The sequence below is a fragment of the Amblyraja radiata genome, chromosome 25, assembly GCF_010909765.2.
Source record: "Amblyraja radiata isolate CabotCenter1 chromosome 25, sAmbRad1.1.pri, whole genome shotgun sequence".
Classification (NCBI taxonomy): Eukaryota; Metazoa; Chordata; class Chondrichthyes; order Rajiformes; family Rajidae; genus Amblyraja; species Amblyraja radiata.
This window is the reverse complement of record NC_045980.1, coordinates 14368668-14395875: the sequence shown is the minus strand read 5'-3', so window position 1 is coordinate 14395875 and position 27208 is coordinate 14368668. Positions and strand designations below refer to the sequence as shown.

Below are 27208 nucleotides of genomic sequence, written 5' to 3'. Positions count from 1 at the left end.
TTGGGGACTCGAGTGTTGTCACTTTCCATTGAGGCATCAGCTGCTCTGGAGACTGCCCATGTCAAGCAGCAGCATATATTATCAAATTCTTGTGGATTATTAAGTCAGAAGCCACTGGCTATTTTCACAATTCCACTTATCTGACTGTTGTTATGAATTACCTTCACATAAACTGCCTAGATTTGGCTTTTTTTTCATAAATATATTGCATACTGCTAAACCTCCATCACAAACACATAGATTTTTCTTGTGAGGTTCATACTTCCTTGTTCTTCAGCCTATTGAATCATATTGTGGTTGATGATAGGTGTGATGGAGAAATAACACTTCTGAATTTTCTGCCATTTCTTCTTTCTGTGCCATTTGTTGGGGTGGAATGAAAGGCAAAAACAAGTTTGGCTACTATATGCAACTGATTTGAAGAAAGCCAACAAGTATCTTGCAAATGGTGCACATAAACATCTCAATTTATCTGACACAGGAATATTTGTCATCCTCAACTGGATTAGCTGAGTGTCAAGCTTCCTCCTTCTGTGGGAGGGTCACTTAACATCGACGGTCTTCCACCTGGTACTAGTTCAGTAATGACAGTGGAAAAGTGGGTCTGATTCTGAAAGTCCACTTACCAACTTAAGGCAGGAACTACCATCCCTTCAGCTAAGAATGTTAGCATTCCCCTACAAGGTGAGTTAACCCTAATGTTGCAGTATTGATAATAGGTAGCGAGCGTAATTAGTGTATCTCTAACCAACACAGCAGCCATAAATGGAGGTAGTTATGCTACAAGTGGTTAACTATTGCTGTTGTGGGAAGGTTGCAGCATGGAAGTGCAATGTATGATGATCAAGCAATGATCACCACTGTGCTAATCCTCCATTTATCATATGCAGCTGGATATTTATGTAAGACTCTCTGATATTGATACTCCTTATGTAAATTTATCTGCGACTGCATTCTTGGTTTTCCCAGAACCTTTGTCTTTGCTTAATTTCAATCTTCAATGTTTCAAAATCTGTTAATGAATTTGATCATCTTTGCATAAATCAGAAAATATTATTTCATGATAGTTGTCAGTTGCAAAGCAATTACCTAGCTCCCATTGAAAGGGTTAATGTATTCTTATTTATTGCATTTGCATGTATTTCACATCTTTGTGCTGTCTGATAGGTGATGCAGAACCACAATGCGTTGGACTAACAATGTTTGAAAACAAATCCCAACTCTAATGATCCACAAGAGATCAAAACAGATATTTTATTAAAGTAAGGATCTTAGTGCACTCAATGTTCTTTTTTTAAAGCATAATCCAGAATTTTCACAGGAGCTTTGGCAACCAAAGTACAAGAAAATAGCCTCAAATCCATTGAGGACGTTTGACTAGAGGGGATATCTGTAATAAAAAGCCTTATCACTGTTTGTCCAAATATCTTCCGCCAGTTGAAACGAACAATAAAAGTGCTGGTCACTTCTTTACTTCTCCAAGATCTTCAATTGAGTCATCATCCACCTGCAAGAATAATTTACATTCAGCAACTGGAAAGGTGAAGCAGGTTAAACACAAGATTGATTGGCGAGGACCCTTCTTCAGACCCGAAACGTCACCTATCCATTTCCCCCCAGAGATGATGGCTAACCCGCTGAGTTACTCCAGCATTTTGTGTCTATCTTTGGTATAAACCAGCATCTGCAGTTCATTTTTGTTACATTTAAACAGAAGATTGATTGAGTCCCCTCAGTGTCGTTGTTGAATTATGCAGGACAAGCATAAATATTCAAACAAGGTGGAAATATTCTGACCCCTGAAATGTTATTGGGTAGTCATTAACCAGAGCCTGATAAGGTTGTTGTTATAGCAGAGAGGACAAAAGGAACCAAGACAGCAGATATTTCCAAACCTTGCACCTGCAGATGCTTCTGTACCTGTCCGAGAACATCTTTATAATAAACTTTATGCCTTGATAGTCTAACCTCACTGAACTGAAGTTAGCATAATGTTGAAATCTATCACCACACTCATGTCATTTTAAAGTTCTCCCCTTTGTCCAGTTTCCAAATTCCTGTTCTACCTGGTTCCTTCCCTTTGGTGACGTCCACTGGGGAAAGCCAGCATGAATCAGTCCTAATTTCAGAGACCCTCCACACTGATCGACTATAGTAAATTCACATCACCTTTCTCTCCAAGGTCCAGCCCTGATACTGTAATATAATGTGGTACATTTTCACCCTGCTGTTTCGAACACAGACCTACATAATACAACTCTTGACACCTCTCTCTATCTTCTTTTACACTAGAAATCAAGATTAATCATTATTTCACCTAACATTTCTTGACATTGCACTCAAACTCAACCTTCAATGCCAAACCAGTTTCTCTCCCTTTACCACGAGATACAAACACGATTGTCATTGTAGAATTCACACTTCAGCCTGTTCTTTCCTCAAGAACCTTATTTCTCTCTAAAGATAGATACAAAATGCTGGAGTAACTCAACGGGACAGGCATCATCTCTGGATACAAGGAATGGATGACGTTTTGGGTCGAGACTATTCTTCAGACCCGAAACTTCACTCATTCCTATCCCGAGACGCTGAGTTACTCCAACATATTGTGTCTACATTATTTCTCTCGATGGGTCTTTCCTTATCCAGTAACTTCAGATCTACATTTTGACCATTCAAAGCATCCAAAGCAAGCACCCAGTTAGGACAGGGCGACAACTCTTCAACAGGACTTTTTTCTTGAACAAAACCCCCATCAGTTTATACCCACAACCATCTTCCTCTGCCTAAATAAATATATTCTTAAATTGAACACTCCTTTCAATTCCCTTAATACTTCTAAATATAAAATACAATATTACTAACCATGCCTGGCTGGCTGTGGAACCAAGGCATTGCAGCCCTTCACAGTCTTCTTCATCTTGATTCCCACTGACCTTGTCCTGCTTCCCACTATTACTCCAAACTAGAAAATGCAATTAACCTCGGTCCTCCTTTGCCTTTACATTGGTGATCATCGACATTTCTATGCCATCTCCATTTGGGGAAACAAATCAAACAGTGCCCAATATAAACCTGCTGGTACCAATAGCCACCGTGATCACATTTCCTTCTTCCTTGCTTCCTATGAGAATACTATCCAATTCTATTATTTTATATACTTTGGTGATAGCTGCTCTTACAATGCCAGCTTTCCATTCCAATGCTTTGTTGGTCTTGTTTCAACTGTAGTTGACAAGGGCCCAAGTGTGTATTTGCCTCGATATCTGAGTTTTGCCCTCACCTCTGTTATTCCCTCCTGTAATCATAAAAGGGTTCACCCTTTAAACCAGAAGCCACCACTTCAATAGAGCATTCTCCGAATTCTTTAATACATCTGGGATTTATTTTTTCAGTATTCCAAAAATATAATTCATTCCACACCCAGCTCGTCCACCATCCCCTAACAGTGCTCCCTTCACATACATGTTAGAAGATGCAACACCTGCTCTTTTACTTCTGCACTCTGTGAAGGCTCCATAAAATGGTGACTTGTTTTTAATTGTTTCATGTTTATTATATTCATTACTCACTGTGCTTTGCTCTACCTTGGGACCAAATACTTGCTGGCGTATTGCTTCCCTCTTCAGATCACAAGTATGACTGAGCATTTGTCTTTATACTTTTGTCTCTCTATCATTCCCACAGCTGTGGCCTCAGTTTCCTGTTCTCAACAGATACTCATCTCTCCATTAGGTATTTTATACCCTTCCAGGCTCCACAATCTATTCCAACTATTTAAAATGATGAACCCTGTTTATTTTGTGATAAAGTACGAATTGGCAATGATTCTGTTACAATTTACAGAGTCTTATGACAGTTAAAAAGCAGGTCAGAGGATGCACTAAACTTAGATTTCCAGGAACTATTTAAATAAAGTGCCACATCAAACATTACATCTAAGTGTGGAAGGAAGATGCACTAGATAACAGGAAACAGAGAAAATATAAATAGATGTGAAGGATGGAACTGCAGATGCAGGTTTACACTGAAGATAGACACAAAATGTTGGAGTCAGGTAGCATCTCTGGTGAAAAGGAATAGGTGACGTTTTGGATCAAGACCCTTCTTCAAACCTTTCTTCTGAAGAAGGGCCTCAACCTGAAATGTCACCCATTCCTTTTCTCCAGAGCTGCTGCCTGACCCGTTGAGTTACTCCAGCAATTTATGTCTATTTGAACATAAGTAGATCTTTTCTGGTTGCCAAATGTGACAAGGGGTGGTGCTACAGGAATTGGAGCCATGGCCTCAACTTCAAACAATTTATATAAATGAATTAAACAAAGGCAGCGAAGGGATACAAGGAGGAGAGGGAAATAAATTGTGGGGAGAACATAAAACAGGGACGCAAAGGGATAATAGATTAAATGAGTGAACAAAGATGAGGTAAATGGAGATCAACGAAAGAAAATGCAAAAGTGTTAATTTTGGTACAAAAAATAAAATAAGCAGTTTATTTAGATGGTAAGAGATTGCAAGAGTTCTGAGGTGCAAAAGATTCTGGATATCATTGTGCACGATCTGCCAAAGTCAATTACAAGTCAATAGATAACCAACAGAATGTTTACCATTATTTTTTGCAAATTGAATGCAAAAGTGCAGGTAAAGCTTCAGTTATACAGAGCATCAATAAGACCACATCTGGTGAAGTGTGCGTAGCAATGGTCTGCTTATTTAAGGAAGGATATATATGAGTTGGAAGCAGTTTATTGAAGGTTTAGACTAATAACTACAATAGGCATATTTCCATGAGGAAAAGTTGGACAGGTGGAGTTAAAGACTTGAGAGATTAAAACATTAAGATCCAAATGGATCTTAACAAAGTGGATGTGGGAGAATCTACAGCTAGGATTCACTGTATAAAAACAATGAGTTACACATTTAAAACAAATTTTGTTCAGCACGAAGCAGGTTACTATATCGTAATTATGGTTAAACAGCCTTAAAAACCCTACTCAGATTTCCCAGATGATATCTAAAGTATAATTTGCAGAAAGTCTGGTTCATTTTATACCAGAGGCTCTAGTCAGCTCAATTAATTTGCGTGGATAACAGGCAAAAAAATTTAAAGAATTCCATACCTAAATGCAGAAATGCTGAAATTGCTGTCATTTCAATGGCAAAATCCAGTAGCTTCATTGTCAATACAACTGCAAAATCGAGGGCAATGTTCAATAATGAAGGACCTTAACGAATGCTTAAAAGATGTCTCGTTAAGGCCAAAAGATAAAATTGTTATGCCTTGCTGGATGAGTTTTATTTATATGCCAACCTTTAGTCAGGTGGAGGTTGAACTTTGCGCCGCATCATGCTGTGCATTAACAGTTCGACTGGCAAGTGCCGTATATCAGCCGTTTAGCTGCTCAGCTCATTTTGGGCATTGCTTGGACAAAAGCAGATGTCTGAAATGACCCAGGTGTCAGATGCTGGTGCAGCTGACTTTCTGTTCCACGCCTGGACTCCGAAGCAGAATTCAGCAGAACATTGCGTAGAGGTAGAGTTTAGAGATTAGTTTAGTTTTGAGATACAGCTCGGAAACAGATCCTAAGGCCCGCTGAGTCCGCGCCGACCAGCAATCCCTGAACATTTACATTATCCAACACACTAGGACAGGGGTCGGCAACCTTGTTCTGCATAGGGGCCGGGAAGCATGTCTGTGAGCGGATGGCGGGCTACATCTATCACGTGTACACATGGATCCCGCCCCGAATGGCAGGCATCAAATCACGTGTTCACATAGATCCTGCCCCTTCGAGGACGCCACCCAGAGCATTGGCCCCTAGTTACGGGCGCTCACTAACATGGCGTATCTACGGGCCATTGCCTTGGCTCTGTCCTGAAGGCGGTGGCCCAAATATCATACTCACTCGTCCCCGGCCTATTGACAACCCCGATCCCGACAGTGAAGCCCAGACACAGAAGGTGCGCGGCCGTGCTGGCGGCTTTGTGCAGGACACGGTACAGCCAGAGCTCGGCGCTTAGCCGCTCTGCAATTACGACTGCCAACGCAGGCCTCCTTGTGTCCTTGCGTCACTGTGCCTGGGCGCCTCGGGCCAGCGAGGTACCGGAGATGAAGGAAGTCTGCGGGCCGGATGATTACGGAAAAATAAATACGCCTGCGGGCCGGCTGATTTCGGGTTACGGGCTGCATTTGGCCCAGGGGCCGTAGGTTGCCGACCCCCTGCACCGGGGACATTTTATATTTTTTACCAAAGCCAAATGACCTACAAACCCCTACATCTACATGGAGTGTGAAAGGCAACCGGAGCAAATCACAGGGAGAACGTACAAACTCTGTACAGACAGCACCCGTAATCAGGATTGAACCCGGGTCTCTGGCGCTGTAAGGCAACAACTCTACCGCTGTGCCACCATACTGCCCCAAAGATACAGCATGACAACAGGCCCTTGGCCTACCAGGTCCACCCGGACCATCGATTACCCGTTCACACTAGTTCTATGTTATCACACTTTCTCATCCATTCCTTAAGACATTAAGGGCAATTTACAGAGGGTCAATCAACCTGCGTGCCTTTGGGATGTGGGAGGTAACTGGAGCACACGGAGGAAACCCACAGTCAAAGCGACATTGTGTAAACTCCACTCAGACAGCACCCAAGGTTAGGATCGAACCCTGATCTCTGGCGCTGTGAGGCAGAAGCTCTATCAGCTGTGCCACTGTACAGATCTCACTGTGACAACACAAATTCAGCAGCAGAGTTAGAAAGGAGTGTTACATGCATTTTGTTATCCTTGTGCAAAATGATATGTGTACGAATGCAGTTCAATTATATATATTTATAATTTGATTTTAAAAAAAATCTTATTTTTAAAATTATTCCAATCTATTTGAATTTTTTTTTTAAATCTTCAGCTATCAGAGACACTAAATAAAATTCAAATTACTTTGACGGCAGCCAGCACCAACGCTACACACCCGAGGCCTATTCACCTCCTACAGCCCACTGCAGCATACAGTATGCCTGTCCAATGCAGCAGGCTGGGTTGGCCCTCCATTACCAGAGAAGAATAGTGGGGGCGGAGAGGCAGTGAACCCAAGTTAGATCAGAACCATCTAGTCTGGTTTTTAGTTTACCTTAGTTTAGAGATACAGCGCGGAAACAGGCCCTTCGTCCCACTGAGTCTGCACCGATCAGCAACCCCTGCACATTAACACTATCCTACACACACTAGGGACAATTGACACTTATACCAAGCCAATTTACCTACATATCTGTATGTCTGAAGTGTGGGAGGAAAGAAAATCTCGGAGAAAACCCACACAGCTCACGGGGAGAACATACAAACTCCGTACAGACAGTACCAGGAGTCGGGATTGAACCCGGGTCTCTGGTGCTGCAAGCGCTGTAAGGCAGCAACTCTACCGCTGCCCTAGTGTTAGATTTTTAAAAATTTTTTTTTTATTAAGAACAATCTAGCAGAGCTCTTTTCCGGAGATAGATACTCTGGTAAAGTTAAAACCTCAAAATAACAGTGGCGCTTCTGGTAGACTGCTGTCTCACAGCACCAGAGACCCAGGTTCGATCCTGATTTTGGGTGCTGTCTGAAGACAGCTTGTACGTTCTCCCTGTGACTGCGTGCGATTCCTCGGAATGCTCTGGTTTTCTCCAACACCCTAAAGATGCGTGATTTTGTAAGTTCCTCCCTGTGTGTAGGAAGTCGATGTGAAAGTGGGATAACATAGAATTAGTGAGAACGGGTGATCGATGACCAATGTGGACTGGGTGGACCAAAGGGGCTGCTTCCATGCTATATCTGTAAAAATGAAACTGAAATTCCTTTATCAGATTTGCATTTAAAGAAACAAATGGATCAATGTGTACCGAGAACAATAAATACATCTGCAAATAATGAATAGTCCCTCACCATTGATGGAAAGTAGCAAATTACCTATTTTCTTTCGCCTCCACTGACAAACCCTGGAGTCTGCAATACGTTTTTATAGAACATAGAACAAACAGTACAGCACAAGAATGGGCCTTTTAGCCAATATCTGTGCCGAACACGATGCCAAGATCATCTCTCATCTACCTGTCCACAATCCAAGTGCATCCATACCTTGCATGTCTATATGCCCATCCAAAATCTTCTTAATTGCAATCATTGTATCTGCCTCAACCAACCCTGATAGTGCATTCCAGGCGCTCACCACCCTCTTTGTAAGAAAATTTCCTTCAAAATCTCCTTTAAACTTTTCCCCCGTCGACTTAAGGCTATTCTATCCTGGGGTAAATGTTGACTGTCTACCCTATTTATGCCTCTCATAATTTTATATACTTTTATCAGGTGTCTCCGCAATCTCTGGCATTCTGGAGGAAACAATGCAAGTCTGTCTAACCCCTCTCTGGAGCTAATACTTTCTAATGTAGGCAAAATTCTGGTAAACCTCCCCTGCACACTTTCCAAAGCCTCCACGTCCTTCCTGTAATGTACAATTCTCTCTCCAATTAATCTTCACACTTTTGATATATCTGGTTGGGCCCATTAGGAAGGCAATTTTCCTTGTTACACACCAGAAAAAATTGTGCTTAGAATTTCTTCAGCATTGTATGTGCATAGATTGCAGGCATTGAACACCCATCAAACCTGAACACTTCCATCAGGGGACTAGTCTTGAACTTAAAGTTCATTAACTTCATGTGTGGGAAGGAACTGCAAATGCTGGTTTAAACTGAAGATAGACACTGGAGTAACTCGGCGGGTCAGACAGCATCTCTACAGAAAAGGAATGCGTGGTGTTTCGGGTCAAGACCCCTCTTCAGACCTAGACTTCAGAACAATAATTAGTCTCAACATTGGTGAAGGTTTTCAAAGCCACAATCTGAGAAATTTTATAGAGCAGAGAAAAGTAGCTCATAATGTTTGTGGCAAACAAGATGCTAAGTTACATGATCTCATCTGTCCATACATGCTCCATATCCATCTATTCCCTGCACTTCTATGTGACTATCTATAAGCCCTTAAACACTACCTCCACCACCACCCTGGCAATAAGTTTCAGGCCCCCACCACTCTCCGTGTGGCAGTGAAGAAAAAGGAAGTCTTACCTCTGGCCATTTCTCTTGAATTACATCCATAATATCATCTGTTACATCACCCTGAATCGTAATTTCATCTTCTCCTGTAACGGATGCTCCACAGGAGAACTTCTGAGCAAAGAATCGTTGGGCTTCTTTAAGTTCGATCTCTGTTTTATATACAAAGAAAAGAACCATTAATAATAATTTCAACTAAGATTTTGGGCTGAGTTAACCAAATTCCAATTTTAGAACAATGTTGCATGGGAAATTAAAAAGAATAAAAGGCATTCAGTTAATCCATCAGTTTTCCTCTCTGTATTAAATTATTGCATGATATTTTGTTCAACTGCTAAGGTGTTTTGTTTGAGGAGAGGCAATTTTAGAGAAAATAGGAATTAAATCAACATGCAGGAAAATTCCAATTCATATTTTTCATGCTCCCCGTATTCAGAAGAATATAAAATGACAGTAAAATGATTAACATCGAATACTTGCCAAAGGTTGCAAGGCCACAGACTCTTGTTACATATTTCTTTTTTGCTCTTGGGATTTTGGCTATTGTAACCTTTTGAGGGGCTGTCTTTTTCTTTTGTTTAATTATACCTCTGCCACCTTAAAAACAAAAATGCAACTTTTATTAGAACACGAGTTCGATCACTACCAACAATCCGCACATGCTCAGCTTGTTTTATATAGAGGCAAATCACATTTGTAAATTATCTGTAGTTAGAAAATTCAAACTTTATTTGACATTTAGTTATGTAACTTGCCACTTAAGCACAAATCATAAAGTACCAGAGTAAAGGGCTTGTCCCACTTGGGCGTCATTTACGCGACATCATTTAGGCGTCACGACGCACACGTGATGCGCGTACGGCGTGCATGAAGCGCGCATGGCGCGTGGTGAAGCATGGTGGCGTAGGCAGTGACGCGCGGGGCGCCCCAGGATTTTGGGATTCACAAAATCTTGGCGCTCCACCTGCGTGACGCGCAAATGACGCCCAAGTGGGACAGGCTTTAAACCAGCGAGTTAGGCAGCGATTTTCAGAAGGCCTTTGATAAGGTGCATCACAAAGGCTGCTAAACAACGAGAGCCCATGGTATTAGAGGGAAGATACAAGCATGGATAGAAGGTTGACTGTATGGCAGAAGGTAAAGAATGGGAATATAGCAGGCATTTTTTGGTTGGGTGCCGGTGACTAGTAGTGTTTCACAGGGGTCGGTGTTGGGTCCGCTGCTCTTCACGTAGTATATTAATGATTTGTACGATTAAATTGATGGCTTTGTAGCCAAGTTTGCATATAATACGAAGGCAGGTGGAGGGGCAGGTAAGTGTAGTGGAAGCAGGGAATCTGCAGTAGAGCTTGGACAGCTTGGGAGAGTGGGCAAAGTGGAAGATGGAACACAGTGTAGCAAAGTGTGAGGTCATGCACTTTAGTAGTAGTAATAAAAGTGTAGACTATTCTCTAAATGGAGAGAAGATTCAGAAATCGGAGGTCCTTCAGAAAGAAGGTGAAGAGGAATTTCTTGGTCCAGAGGGTGGTGAATCTGTGGAATTCATTGCCACACATGGCTGTGGAGGTCAAGTCATTGGGCATTTTTAAAGAGGAAATTATTGGGCAATTTTAAAGAGGAAATTGACAGATTATTGATTAGTAAGGGTGTCAAAGGGTATGGGGAGAAGGCAGGTTAATGGGATTGAAAGGGAAAGACAGATCAGCCATAATTGAATTGCGGAGTACTCAATGACCCAATTCGGCTCCTATGAACCTATCTGTGGAAGAAATGGATAGGTGATGCTTCAGGTTAGGACCCTTCGAGTCCCAACACAAAATGTTGTCTATACATTCCCTCCATCAGCGCTGTCTGACCCACTAACAGAGTTAATACAGCACTCTGTGTTTTGACAAGAGTTCCAGCATCTGCAAGTACATCTTTCAAGTACAAATCATACTGCTTGTTTTGAATATTTAAAAATATTGTTTTACTCTGGAGGGCAAGAAAATGGCATATCAGTTGTGTTAATGAATCTTTAAACTGCATTTTAAAAAGAAATTGGATAGAAAATAATATTTTATTTTTTGTGCACTGATTGCAATTCAGGAAACTAAACACGGAGTTCCAACTCCTCTCCGTGCATTAAGTCTAGAAGAGTAGGGAATAAAATTAGTATAAATGCATCACTTCTGGTCATGGTTCAGGGAAACTATGAAACTACATTAAGTGTTCATAATAAGTGCAAAAAGAAAAGGATGGAATACATGACAATTTCCACATTTGGGTAGCCAACATTCACAGGGCCACGCACGGCCAATTGCCCAAGCATTGGGGATTGTCTATTCGCGGAAAAGTATCTCTGCGAATGGTCAACAACTTCTTCAGCAGAAAAGCAGTTGAAGATAGAAATATATAATTTGAGATAGAGTCATAGAGTCTGCCAACTAGGCTCACTTGTGATCCCATCCGATTACTTAATGAGGCAACATTCTCTTAGAAAAGTGGCAAATGGAAAACTGTATTGAAACCTAGAATATTCCAACTATTAATTATTTGTGAGGGTTGTTTTATAGAGAAGCAGCAGTTCAAGGTTAACACATTGACAATAGTATTCACATTAAACCAAAGTACTAGCAAAACAGAAAACGGAGTAGACACGTAGCAAGCTTTAGTTTACCACACAGAGATAAACGCCCATCTTTGATGTTAGTTGACGGATGTGTAACCCGTAACTATTCATAGTTACACCAATGATACATTGCTTTTTGGTGTAGCAGAACTCTCCCACTCTGCACTACTGAAGTGGAAGAAATTGAGTGTGTCTGGAAATGGGAGGTCTTGGAATATACACAAACCTTAATTTAAATGGATGGAATGTGCATTGAAGTTAGTCTGAATATACAAGTCGACATATATGCAGTTCGTTCGCTCGTGTGTCAGACTAAGTTCTGCCATTGCTTTGCCACAGCCAGTGCCACATCTGTGCCTCTGTGGAGATCGTCCACAGTGCATGCCTCTCCACCGCAAGTCAGTAGGTGGGCCATTGTCTGTACCTCTCCACAGTTGCACTTGTCAACTGGGGAGAGTTAGTCTGCACATACAAATATTTGAGTGGAAAATTACATTCAGATTCGGAAAAGGCTATCTACTCACCAGAAAGTACAGTGCAACTGTGGATCTCACTCAGTGTGGGACCTATAAACCCATTATTTACTTGGAAGCAGATCAAATAGGTAATAAAAAGGAACTACAGATACTGGTCTATACCAAAAATAGGCATAAAATGCTGGAGTAATTCAGCGGGTCAGGTAGCATCTCTGAAATAAATTTTTGATGATGTTTTGGGTAGGGACCTTTCACATAGGTAGCTGGAAATCAAGAGATTCATAATTTTTTTTTTAAATGACCGGTGGCTACTTCAGTGATGTTTTAGCTGCCTCCTACTGATTATGTTGGTTTGAATGTTTGTAAATGTTTGATATAAAAGGCACAGTAACCTCGTCTTTGTTTTTTCTTTTCTTCCTCCTCTCCAGCTGGCGGTTCTCCTCCTCCTGAATCGGGTTGTGTAGACTGATCTATTAAATAAAAATCAGAGTTAATTTTCAATGGAAAATCTTGTCTCATTCATTTTTTAAATAAATATTTGATGTAGATTCTGAGTTTCAATTGTATACTTTGTTGACATGATCTAGTTGAGAAAAACTGCTCAAGCAATTTAGGGTGACACAGTGGTGCAATGGTAGAGTTGCTGCCTTACAGCGCCAGAGATCCGGGTTTGATCCTGACTATCTGTACAGTGTTTATACGTTCTCTCCGTCACCCCGTGGGTTTTCACCGGGTGCTCTTTCTTCCCACACTCAAAAGACGTATTGGTTTGTAGGTTAATTGGCTTTGGCAAGTTGTAAAATTATCCCTAGTGTGTGTAGGTTAGTGTACAGGGATGATCGCTGGCATGCACTTGGTGGGCCGAAGGGCTTCTTTCCATGCTGTATGTCTAAACTATATAGTTTGTAGATAAAACACGATTAACACTTTTTAAAATCTCTCTCAACTCTTTGTAAGCAAAAGTGAAATTATAAGAATGATATGATGCAAAGACTGCCTCCTTATTACATTAATTTATCCAGTGCTTGTTAATTCTCGCAAGACCAGGAAGGTTCTTGGACAGTTTACTGACTGCAGGAAGTTTCCAGCTAATTGCAAATCAAGAAATTAATTGTGGTGCTCCAGAGCAGAAAGGCACTTGCATTCAAGATTTACAAGCCAAGTTAGGTGGAGTTGACGCATACAGGGTCAGCATTCACATTATGCCCCGTAAACAAAGACTAGTTCATTTTTCCCCCAAAATGTTACAACTGTGCAAAAGCAAGAACATCTTTTACAATAACATTTTAATAATGCCACTGCTGAAAGACTGTGGATTATTTGAGCAATACACATTAGAAAAGATCTTCATGCAACATATATTGATGGGGAGAAACATCCTTGGTTGTGTTCAGATTCTAAAGATGTCTTCATAATTGTGATGAACTTGTGTTTGTCTTGTGCCTATTCTATGTGCCAAGACAGATGACATTGTTTTGTTTTAACCCATTTCTTCCATCAAAGTATCAAATACTGCTGGAATTTTATGTAAATGCATGTTATATTTATCAGTCCATTCTTGGCACAATAACAATATTATTGAATTCTGAAAGTAATTTTTTAATCTTAGTTCATAGCAGTGGAAGGCAAAAAGTCAGAAAGGGTGGCTCAGTAGCGCAGCTGGTAGAGCTGCTGCCTCACAGTGCCTGAGAACTGAGTTTGATCCTGACCTCAAGTGCGGTCTGTGTGGTATTTACACATTCTTACTGTGATCATGTTGGCTTCCTCTGGGTGCTCCAATTTCCACCCCCGTCTTAAAGACGTGCGGGTTTGTAGATGAATAGGCCTCTGTAAAAAACAATATGCTCCTAGTGTGTAGGGAGTAGATGAGAAAGTGGGATACCATAGAACTAGTGATCAATGGTCGGCACGGACATGGTGGGCTGAAGGGCCTGTTTCCATGCTGTATCTCTAAATTAAACTGTGAAATAAATGTTTCTTCTCTCTCCCTTATCTCCCCACCTCTGAATTCATTTACAACTTATGGTCGTTATCTCTGTTAGGATATTAAATGATCAATTGTGGGTTGGGAATATTGGGCACTTTAACACACACAAGCTTGTGGATAAGCTAGCCTTTCTTACTAATCATTTATTTTGCTTTAAACTACAGTGATATATTTCAAGTCAAGAGTGTTTTATTGTCATTTGTACCGAAACAGAACAATGTAATTCTTACTTGCAGCAGCATAGCAACTTTGACTGGAGATAGTAAGGCCAGTGTCTGTATCATGGCAAAACATAAAGGCAGGAGATAGGGTGCTGTATTAATACCTTTGGAACTGATACAGTACATAGCATATGCACCACATAAGATGCTTCAAAAATTAGTTTCCCCAAAGGGAGCTCACATCAACATCCTGAAGCACAGATCTTTATATTTAAAATACTACACGAGAAATGATTCTTTCATACCTATACTGAGTTTTGCAAATTCCTCTGGGCAGTTCTTCTCCAGCCATTGTCTGCACTTGGTATACTGAGGCATATACTCACAATACTGTCAAAAGAAACAGCGTGTATATAATAATTTTAGAAACGTTATTGAGTTAATGAAGATTTCCCATTTGGAGAGTCAACATTATAAGTACCAATGGTAGAATCAAGAAGCCAAGCAGCCAATATTGATTCCGTGATAGAAAACGCCAACCCATTACTAGTTTTTATACGAGGTAATGCATCATACAATTTTGGAAAGAAACATCAAAATCTTCAAATTTTGTCAAAATTCAAACACAAAATAGAAGAATTTTGAGCTTATACTCTGTAACAGCAAATTTTTCCAGTTCAAACATGGCCAAATGGATTCGACATAAATTAACAACCTAAAACCAATAACGTCTGAGGAAAGATCATTGGCCTGAAATAACGGCTCAAGTTCTCTCTCTACAGACACTACTGGACCTACTGAGTACATGTTACATTTATCAGTTCATTCATGGCACAATAACAATGATATTATTAAATTCTGAAAGGAAAATTAATGTTTATAATGATTTTCAAGAGGTTCACAGCAGTGGAAGGCAAGAAGCAGTGGTTCAATATGCAGCTGGGAGAGCTCCTGCTCCATAGCGCCAGAGATTCGGGTTCGATCTAACCTTGGGTGCTGTCTGTATGGAGTTTGCATGTTCTCCCTGTGTGGCTTTGTGGGTTTCCTCCAGGTGCTCCGGTTTCCTCCCACATCCCAAAGACATACAGGTTTGTAGGTTAATTGACCTCTGTAAATTACCCCCTAGCTTGTAGGGAATGGGATTACGTAGAACTAGTGTGAATGGGTGATCTATGGGTAGCATGGACTCAGTGGGCCAAATAATCTGCTTCCATGCTATATTTCTATACTACGAGTCAGACAAACCTAACCCACTGACTCAGTCAGAAGTGTTGACTGTGTGTGGTTATCAAGATCCTCTATGGACTGACTACTACTAAAGTGCAAAATATTTAAATGGCACAGTCCTGATCCCTAATGACAGAAAATTGGTACTTTCGCCAAATGTGAAAATAAATTGAAATGCGTCATTTTGAAAGGAAGTGGCCTTAAGTGCTCCAAAGTGGGAAAGGTTATAGAACTCCGTACTCACTGAGAAACCGTTAGCAACGTCCAGACAATCCCCTTGGCGTGGGCAAGTTGGGCCAAAGGGCCTGTTTCCATGCTGCATGACTCTAACATGCTATTGAATGCAGAAGCCACGAACCTGCTGCCAGTGATTTCCTGCACTTCCCCGGTTACATTGCTATGTAAACTACTCTCAAGTCAGCAACAAATAAAAACCTTGAATTGAGGTGAATTCAGAAATGTCTACAACTTAGCCTCACTGGAAAGCACGCATAAAGTAACACAAGTTTGTTGCACAATTTGACAATCTTTAATACTCAGTCATACTTTGTGTATTTTTATATACACGGTTGGACAAAAATGGACATCTAGAAATAAGGAACTGCAGATGATGGTTTGACAAAGAAGACACGAGTGCTGGAGTAGCTTAGTGGTCAGGCAGCATCTCTGGAGAACTTGTATAGGTTCCGGTTCGGGACCCTTCTCAGACTGCAAAACGACATCTATCTGTACTGTCTGCAGGGAGTTTGCACATTCTCCCTGCGATTGCATGTTTACCTCTGGGTGCTCCGGTTTCCTTCCACATCCCATAGACATGTCGCTTCATAGGTTAATTGGCCTCTAAATTGCCCCCAGTGTGCAGGGAGTGGATGAGAAAGTGGGATAACATAAAACAAGTATATGGGTGATCGCTGGTCAGCGTGGACTCGGTGGGCCAAAGGGCTTGTTTCCACACTGTATCTCTAAAAGTAAAATCTAAACTAAAGCCAATATATATAAAATAGTTAAAGAACGGTTCTGACCCAAAACATCACCGATCCTTGTTCTCCAGAGATGTTGCCTGACCCGCTGAGTTACTCCACCATTCGTGTTATTTTTTGTAAGCCAGCACCTGCGGTTCCTTGTATCTCTCTCTAAAATATTTGATGCCTGTCTTATTTGTAGCATAATCTGAAGAAGGGTTTCGGCCCGAAACGTTACCTATTTCCTTCGCTCCATAGATGCTGCTGTACCCGCTGAGTTTCTCCAGCATTTTTGTGTACCTTTGTAGCATCGACCATGGTTTGGGAGTATGAAATCATTAATAATTTAACCATGGAGTGTGATTGATTGGGATATAAAAAGGTCTTAAGGTACCATTTACATATGTATCAACACTTTATTTGTTATAACTGAATATTCGTACAGTCCGAGTAAAATGCAGATAAAGGTCACATGAAAAGCTAAGCAAATAGAAATATGGGTGCAGTAAAGTTTAATTAAAGAAGTGTAACTTCTCCATATACCTATCTTTTCTTTCGCTGTATAGCTGGGAAAAACAGGAATTGTAAATTGCTATCTATTTACACCATCCAATCAACAGAGGCTCAGAGAACTTGAAAAATACCATTCAAAATAGGAAAAAAAGTAATAAACAAAAATAAAAAGGAGAGCTTAATAGATTTGGTAATTATTTGTACTTACCTCTGTTGGCAATGAACAGACTAGAAAGAGGGAAAAAACAGTAATTTGAGTTTAAACAATTATAAAATTTTGGAACAAGCAATGTACGAAGAGTTTGAAAATGCTTGCATGCAATTAAATCAATTAAGCAAATTGATTAAGACGCCAATTATATGCCTTAGAAGTGGCAAGTTCAGTAAGTGCAATTTAAACTCATATCCCAATGTTTAATTAGAATAATATACAGGGAATAAACAACTTCATAATATTTTTGCTAGATAATTTAACTTCCATTAAAAGATTTTTTTAATTTAAAAAAACATGATACTTTGTCATAGAGAATGTCATTGCACTGGGCATGTCTTTATTTTAGATGTTTAATGTAAATAAGTAAAACATTTTATGTATATTGTATTATTAAATGTTTTTTGTTCCACACTGATGTATTTTGTAAACCCATTTTTGGCTTAACTTTAAGTTGTTTCCCTTCTCAGTTTTGCTGCTCGTCCTCTTTCTTCCCATCTCCCCTCACCTCATAATGAACAGGTTCATCCAAACTTTACCATAAATCCTGTTGTATGCGATCATGGTTACATTCTCATTTTCCATATTTCTGGCAACATGACTAGATGTAGAACTGTTTAAAACGTTATCATTTCAGCCCGGCATTTCATCACATCAAACTAATAAGATCCTCATCATGTTAAGGACCTGTCCCACTTTCACGACCAAATTCACGACCTCTGCCAAGTTTGCCCTTGACTCATACTCGCAGCATGGTCGTCACAAGGTAGGTCGCAGCAGGCCGTGATGCTTGTCGTAGATACTCGTGGCATCAAGTAGGTCAGGGTGTTTTTCTAGCATGATGAAAAATGTCCACGAGTAAAAAAGATCGTGAATTAGGTCGTGAAAGTGGGACAGGCCCTTTACTGTTTTAGCACATAGTACTTGTCAAACTTACTTCCACAGTAGAGTACTTTTAACGGACATGGCACCTTATTGCTGACTGTTTTATCTCCCATTTTGTTTCCTGATTCAGCAGTTTCTGTAGTGGCCATCTCATCAATCTAAAGAACAGATTCATTCAAAACAAACAAGATAAACATTATTTCTCGTTTTCTACTCATAAATTATATATATATTTTTATCCTGTTGTTAAACTCCCCAATCGGCAGAAAGAAATTCTCTCATCTATATTATCAATTGCTATTGCCATAGATTACTACAACAAAGAACAAACACAAATTTCACACGCTGTTAATCCGTTTCATATCTTACTTCACCCCATGACTACGAGACGACCACATGTATCATCAGTCTGAAGAAAGGTCCTGACCTGGAACATTGTCTGCCCATTCCTTCCACAGATGCTGCCCGACCCACTGAGTTCCTCCAGTAGTTTGTTTTTATGCTCAAGATTCCACCATCTGCAGTTTCTTGTGTCTCCAATTAATAGCAGGTTTTGTCGGCCCGAAACGTCGCCTATTTCCTTCGCTCCATAGATGCTGCTGCACCCGCTGAGTTTCCCCAGCAATTTTGTGTACCTTTGTATTATCAAAGTTGTGTTTATGCCAATTTTGGTCCATACCAATGGCTTCTCTATTGTCATGTGTACCTGGTACAGTGAAATACATTGTTTGCATTCAGCTCAGCAAGACTATCTCAGTACTACCATAAACTCTTGCTGCTCAATCCCTCTCCTTCCCTGGTCAACTGCACAAGTTAAAGCAAACAGCGTGAACCTTATCATGAGCTTTGACAAAGTCAGGCTTCAAATACTCCATTCATGCTCTGTTATCGATTTCTGGCACTACCTTACCCCACTACTGGCAAAATAATTATAATGTTTGGACACAATTTCTCAAACTGCTTCTTATAATACAGCTTTCTAGCTTTTTAAAACACTCAAGCCACTTCCTCCACAGCAGTACATCCCATACTTCAAATACCATGTCTTCATTGAACTACTGTCTGTGTCCTCTAATGCATGGGTTTAAAATTCAGGTCCTCCTCCATGGCCCTGCTCATGACCATTCTTGTAATCTTCTCTGCCTATTTATTAATCTTCCTTCACTCCTCCAGCATTACCTTCTTCAGCTTATACCAAATGCCTGTCCCTGTATTTCCTGCTTCACCCACAGTGACACACTACAGGTGAGGATACTAGAATTGAACACCGTGGCCCCCCTTTGCACGGCGCCTGTTTAGACGCACGCTGGTCTCCAACTCGTTGTAGTAGACCCCATCTCTATCACGGAAGGTGGAGCAGTAGTTTTCCTTGTATCAGAGGTCCCTCACAAATTAACTACCTGAATATCCAATTCCCTTTCCAAGGGAGTCTGCCGGGATTAAGGATTCTGTGTTCGGAGGTTGGTGAGAGGCCAATGTGGCATCCACAGATCCTTCCAGAGATGGAGTACAATATACTTTGGATCAATCTGGTGGTGTCCGAAAAATTCCTACTCTATTGACATAAAGGCACTTCATGAAACAGGCTTAAAATGTGCATAACTTTTAGTTAATACTTTCAATGGTGCTGACCCTCAGACCTTATGTCAACAATTCAGTCATAAATTAAAATTGATAGATTTATTTAAGTCTGAAGAAGGATCCCAACCCAAAACATCACCTATGCATGTTCTCCAGAGATGCCTGACCAAATGGGTTACACCAGTACTTTGTGCCTATCTTTGATAAACCACCTACAGTTCTTTGTTATTACGGATTTATTTATGCCCCTGGTCACACCCACAGGACAGCCAAAAATGCTGTAGAACCATCAAAAGCAAATTGAGTAATAACATGTTTTGATGAATACTGCCTAAGAGATAAATATTGGTTAGCACACATGGGCTGAACACGGCGCTGAATCTTTTACATTCATTTGAAAAGGCAGATAGGAACTTAATTTGAGGTCAACATCTTTCGCAGTTTGGAGTTTCCTCAGTGTTATGTTAAGGTACAAGTACATTTTTTGCAATAGGACGTATTCAAAGATGAGAAGGCTAACCATTGAATGGCTTATGAAGGGTCCAGGATAAAATGGGCACACCAACAGAGTTATATTAAATGGCTGATGAGATTCTGGCCTTTTTACTCTTGTTTAAATCAGATACGCTTGTGAAATGGTTACAGCTGTGAAGAATTCTGGTATTCGCCCCCTGCTGGACAGTTCTGGACACTTCAGCCCTGAAGTGATATACTGAACTTGGAGGGGATGCAGAGTACATTTACAAGTTGCAAGGGCTCAAAGAAGACAATAGCAAGGACAGGCACAGGTGAGGCTGACATGCCTATGAGATTAATCAACAGAATGGAGTAACAACAGCGTTAAACCTAAACACACTATCTAGGTGAACGTCCAGTGTAATATTGAGTGCGCCACAATGTCTGATACTATTATGGAACTGAATGTAAAAGATCCCAAGACTCTATTTGAAGAGTAGGAGTAAGAGTCTCCCAATCAAGATTTTGCCTCCAACCCAAACCCTTCAGGGTTTATCAAGTCAGTTGTGCATTTCTTTCTTATGGTGCTAACAATATGGATAACTTGTGTCTTAAAAATGAGTAAACAATATAATTCATTGTTTGCAATAACCCATTGTGACATCCAGAGGGTGTAATCAGGTGTTATGCAGATGAACAATACTTGTTTCCAGCCTGACAAATGTCAAATTTCAGAAGCACAAGGAAGAAATACTGTTGTTTTAATATTGCACAGCTTACATGCAGGTTACTACATAATATTATAAGCGTGGATTAGCTCACTTTACTGTAGCAGGCACTTAGATTATTTGCCACCCGCTATAAACCATCAAAATTGTTGGGGAAACCCGATTAATGATAGATACCTTCCACAATAATTTCATATTTTGGTGGAGCGGAAGGCATAGTTGAGACGTTGGGATAGTCCCTGTCTCAACTACCTCCTCTGGCAGCTCATTCCATATACCCACCAACCTTTGTGCAAAAAAGTTACCCCCCAGATACCCATTATATCTTTCCCCCTTCACCTTAAATCTATGTCCTCTGGTTCTCGATTCCCTTACCCTGGGCAAGTACTCCTTTATCCTTCTGCGCTCCAAGGAATAGTCCCAGCCTGCTCAACCTCTCTCTATAGTTCTAGGAAGATAAAGTATATCAGTTTGCAAACAAATTAGGGAAGAAAGAGTCAGATAATTTAGGCTTGGAAATAGGTAGTCTTAATGATGGCACAATTGTATGGTCCAAAAATCAACTCCAGTTCACACATGGTAACAAGATCAAGAATAGTCTGGTTCAGTTCACTATAGATTCCTGGAGGAAAAAGTCGGAGGTGAGAGAACAGAGTTTGCAACAGGAATTGATATCAGTGCGTTTGGTCTTCCCAACAGTTAATGGGAGATGTTTTTACCCATTGCTAACCATCTGTCAAACAATCTGATACTTGGAATACAAGGATCACCAGGTGGTGCTTCAGCGATGGCAGTCTCGCCAATGGTATGTCTGTCTATTCATCTTTTTTATTATTTTTAGTGTGTTTTAAAAGTATGTGTTAATGTTCTCGGCTTTGTTTTATGTGGGGCGTGGGCCGGGGGAAACCTTTTTCAATCTCTTACCTTGCCGGAGATGCGATTGTTTTCCGGATCGTATCTCTGGTCGCTCTGTGGCCTAACATCATGGGGCTGGAGGCCTTGCTCAAGACTGATTTTGAACCCCACCCCAGGGCTGTGGACTGCGATCCCTTCCCTGGGATCGACACTCCAAACGCGGCCTGCGGATTTCAACATCGAGGAGCTCGCAGTCTCGAGTAGTGACTGATGTCAGGAAGCTCCAAAGTTGCAAGAGGGTCGACTAGCCCCGACCCGGGGTCCAATTGACTGGCACGGGGGAGCTGAGATCCCCCCGATGCAGGAGCTTGATTGCCCCGACGCAGAGGGCCCGACCGCCAGCTACGGGAGCCAAGATCGTCCAGTCAATGGAAGGCTAGAGGCCCCCGACCGCAGGTGAACAAAGAAGGGAAGAGATTGAACTTTTTTTTCACCTTCCATCACAGTGAGGAATATGGAGGAGTCACTGTGGTGGATGTTTATATTAAAATGTATTTTGTGTGTCTTGTTGCTTTATATTGGTATGACTATGGCAAATCAAATTCCTCGTATTTGTAAAACATACTTGGCTAATAAAGTACGATTATGATTATGATGATCAAGAGAGGCGGTGATGATGCACAGCTATGTATAATGCCAACATCAACATGATCATGTTTGAGATAATGCATCTTGCAAGAGTCATGGAGGGATACAGAACAGGAACAGACCCTTCAGCCCACACAGATCATCAACCACCCATTCACCCGAGAATCATGAAGTCATAGAGCACTGACATAGGCCCCTCGGTCCAATTCATCCATTCCGACAAAGATGCCCTTCCAAAACTTTGCCATTTGCCCATGTTTCTCACATATCCCTCGGCACCTTTCCCCTCCGTGTACATTTCCAAATGTATTTTTAATATTTTTCTTGTATCCGCCTCAACCATTTCTTCTGGAAGCGCATTCCATATATCTACTAGGCACTGTGTGAAAAAGCAGTTCCTCGGGTTTCTATTAAATCTTTTCCCGTCACCTAAACCTGTGCTCTGTAGTTCTTGATTCCGCTACCCTGGAAAAAAGACCGTGCATTCACTGTATGCGTGGTCCTCAGGATTTTATACTTTTGTAAGATGACCATTCAGTCTCCTACGCTCTAAAACCTCTCATTATAACTTAGTCCCAAGTCTTGGCAACATTATGGTAAATCTTTTTGGCATTCTTTTCAGCTTAATGACATATTTCCTGAAGCAGAGTGACCAGATCTGAACAGAATACTAATAGTGCAGTCTCGTACAACACCCCAACTTCTATGTAGAAACAAGGAACTGCAGATGCTAGTTTACAAAAAAAAGACACAAAGTGCTGGAGCAACTCAGCAGATCAGGCAGCACTCAGGCCGAGTTCCTCCAACATTACGTGTCTTTTATTCATCTCAACTTCTATACTTAATGACATGACTGATGAAGGCCAGCTTGCTAAAAGCTTTCTTCGTCACCCTGTCTACTGGTGACATAATTTACAGGAAACTATGTACTAGTACACCATGATTCTTCTATGCCACGTATTCCCCTGAGCTCTACCGTTCACTGTGTTTGACTCCCCAAGAAGCTACACCCTACACTATACAAATGAAACTCCATTTGCCATTCCTTGGGCTACTAACCCAACTGTTCAAGAACCTGCCGTAATCTTGACAACGTTCTTCACTGTCTACAATACTACCTATTTTAGTGTCGTATAAAGACTTACTTTTACCTTCCTGCCACAGAACATGCCTTCTACATTCTCATCCAAATCGTTGATATAGATGACAAACAACAAACCTTTAAACCCAATTTTGAAGGCACACCACTAGTCACGGGTTTCCAGTGCGAAAAACAACCTTCCACCATTACCCTCTGGTTCCTACCATCAAGCCACTTATGTATCCAATTAATTAGCATTCCCTGTGGGATTTCATGTGATCTAATCTTCCAAAGTAGCCTACTATGCTGAACCTTATCAAAGGATATATAGACTATGCCTACCACCCTATCCTCAGCAACCTGTAAAAAAAACTCAATCAAATTTGTGAGACATAATCACAAAGCCACGCTGACTATCTCTAATAAACTTTAGTCTTTCCAAATGCATGCACATCTTATCCAGGGCTGCCAACTCTCACGCATGAGCGTGAGACTCACGCATTTTACGAAATTCTCATGCTCTCACGCTGATGACAGAAGTTCTCACGCTCAAAAATATATATTTTTAAAATATAAATAATAAATAAAGTCACAATCCTCCACACTCACCAATGAGAATAGTTTTCTGTCGGCGGGTTTCCCGTAAAGAAACTTTCACTTTGAAGAAAGATTTGATAACTGGGATTGTATTCTCTGCAGCAACGGAGGTGAAGAAAATACTTAGTTGAGGTGAATAATATTATGAGAATAGGACCTGTTTCGCTTAACAAAGGGTGTAGGAAGGAACTGCAGATGGTGGTTTAAACTGAAGATGGACACTAAAAGCTGGAATAGCAGAACAGGCAGCATCTCTGGAGAGAAATGTGTGATGTTTCGGGTCGAGAGGTTGAAAACCAGCCATAAAACACAATGACTGGAGATGTGTATTATCCAACTAAGGCCAGAAATCAGATTCATGTGTTCATTTTTATTGACGTGACACCATAATATATTACAGAAAAAAATAATTTAATGGGGTGGCACGGTGGCACAGCGGTGAAGTTGATGCCTTGCAGCACCACAGACCCAGATCAGATCCTGACTACGGGTGCTGTCTGTACAGTATTTGTACATTCTCCTTATGACCACATGGTTTTCTCTGGATATTCTGGTTTCTCCACATCTGAAAGAAGTGCAGGTTTGTCGGTTAATTGGCTTCTGTAAATTGTCCCTGGCGTGTAGGATACAACTGGTGTATCGTAGATTGCTGGTCAGTGTGGACTTGGTAGGCCGAAGGCCTGCTTCCATATATATGTTTTACATATATATATTAATTTCATTGAACCATATACAGTTGAAAATGTGGCATTATTTTCATCTTGTTTCTATAGTCAAAGGGTAAGGTTGATTGATTTATTTGTGCAGACCAGTGATGGAAGTCTGACCACTCTTGCCTTGATTCTATGTTTTTGTTTCTCTATCTCTCTCTATCTCTCTCTATATACATATATATACACATATATATACACACATATACATACATATATATACACATACACACATATATATACACATACACACATATACATACATATATATACACACACACATATACATACATATATATACACACACACATATATATACACACACACATATACATACATATATATACACACACACATATACATACATATATATACACACACACATATACATACATATATATACACACACACATATACATACATATATATACACACACACACATACATACATATATATACACACACACACATACATACATATATATACACACACACACATACATACATATATATACACACACACATACATACATATATATACACACACATATACATACATATATATACACACACACATATACATACATATATATACACACACACACACATATATATACACACACACACACATATATATACACACACACACACATATATATACACACACACACACACATATATACACACACACACATATATATATACACACACACACACATATATATACACACACACACACATATATATATATACACACACACACATACATATATATACACACACATACATACATATATATACACACACATATACATACATATATATACACACACATATACATACATATATATACACACACATATACATACATATATATACACACACATATACATACATATATATACACACACATATACATACATATATATATACACACACATATACATACATATATATACACATATATATACACACACATATACATACATATACACATATATATACACACACATATACATACATATATATACACACATATACATACATATATATACACACATATACATACATATATATACACACATATACATACATATATATACACACATATACATACACATATATATACACATATACATACACATATATATACACATATACATACACATATATATACACATTCATATAATATATATATATATATATGCATAACAGCATGAATTATAATCTGATTTCCATACATGAATATACTAAGGTCATTCATGTGCTGCACCTGTTGACCAGAGCCTGGCCTAACCTTATTCATACCTAATCCAATTTGAAGCATAAAAATATTGCATTCAAGTGCAAGTTAAAAGACTCACTACAGTATGCACCAGATTGCACAATTTCAAGCTCACCCAATGTTGGCAGCCCTGTCTTATCCCTCAGAATCCCCAGTAACTCACCAACCACAGATGTTAGGTGTATAGGCCTATAGCTCCCTGGGTTTTCTTTGCAGCCTTTCCTAACTGAAGTATAACTTCCAGTACCTCATCCTAATCCCACATTATTCCATACACAGGAAACCAGAAGGCAGCAAAAAGGTCAAGTTAAGATGCATACTTCATGGTTTTAGAATAACTGCACATTTCGAAATTTGCTGAGAATGTTGCAACAATCCGTCTAGCACATTTTGAAGGTAGTAAGGGAGTTATTTCAGTCCTCACCTATTTTTATCCCATGTTTAGGTTTACAAAGAACAGATTTCCAGTTAATTTTTGTATTCAAGTTTGCGAGAAATGGCGAGCAAATTGGCTGCACTACTCACCGCATGTTACACCACTCCCCGCAGTTACAACCGTCGGCTGTACCACTACCCACAATTACAACTGCTGGTCCCACGGCTCCCCACAATTGCAACCGTTGACTATACTTTAAAAAAAAAATGTCACCAGCTGTGAAGGCATTTGGGACACCCTGAGGAAGAAAACACACACCCCACAGTCGAGTGGGTCGTGCACAAAATTGTCATTATGCAATCCGTATAAAGGCAAATGGAGCAATAATACCCCAACCCAGTGCAGTAAATGATGTGGGATTGCACCGAAAACATTTTTGTTTAAATGAGGGGAAAAAAAGCAAAGTAAAATAATTGCAGCAACGCATGGCTCGGGCAGCAACTGTCCCCCAGGAGATTGGGAGTGGACAGGTGTCCGGCCGCACCTTCACACTGAGCTGCAAAGGCCGCATCATACCTTTGCACCAGTCGCCGGGTTCCAGTGTGATCATCAAACGCGGATCATTGATTCCTCATCAAATGAATCAAACTGTCCCCGTGAACCAACCGTCCGCACGGCCTCCCGCACCGCCCGACGCACACACACCGCGCCAAATAGGCTTCCTACGCGAAGCCGGAACTAATTCCTGCAGCTTGCAAACACC

The 27208-nt window shown here is 40.4% G+C and overlaps 1 protein-coding gene across 4 annotated transcripts; it reads right to left on the bottom strand.

Annotated features, from left to right (window-relative positions):
- Positions 1-1231: 1231 nt before the first annotated feature.
- Positions 1232-27157, bottom strand: denr (density regulated re-initiation and release factor). Of its 4 annotated transcripts, XM_033043201.1 has the most exons (10): positions 27022-27157; positions 21269-21341; positions 18181-18286; positions 17241-17260; positions 14636-14720; positions 14400-14444; positions 12575-12652; positions 9576-9692; positions 9108-9247; positions 1232-1507 (listed from the first exon to the last, which is right to left on the bottom strand). In XM_033043201.1, the coding sequence occupies exons 3-10, from the start codon at positions 18275-18277 to the stop codon at positions 1463-1465; spliced, it is 627 nt and encodes a 208-aa protein (XP_032899092.1). In that variant the 5' UTR covers positions 18278-18286; positions 21269-21341; positions 27022-27157; the 3' UTR covers positions 1232-1462. The 4 variants fall into 4 exon arrangements, with proteins under 4 accessions (XP_032899092.1, XP_032899088.1, XP_032899094.1 ...); XM_033043197.1 differs by lacking the exon at positions 21269-21341 and having other exon boundaries at positions 27022-27156; XM_033043203.1 differs by lacking the exon at positions 14400-14444 and having other exon boundaries at positions 27022-27155.
- Between the last annotated feature and the right edge of the window lie 51 nt (positions 27158-27208).

Coding starts and splice junctions, on each gene's coding strand:
- denr (XM_033043201.1), bottom strand. CDS start 18,277: ATGGCCACTACAGAAACTGCTGAATCAGGAAACAAAATGGGAGATAAA. Junction 12,653..14,399: donor AAGTTGCTATGCTGCTGCAA/GTAAGAATTACA, acceptor TTTATTTAATAG/ATCAGTCTACACAACCCGAT. Junction 1,508..9,107: donor TTCAAGAGAAATGGCCAGAG/GTAAGACTTCCT, acceptor TTATTCTTGCAG/GTGGATGATGACTCAATTGA.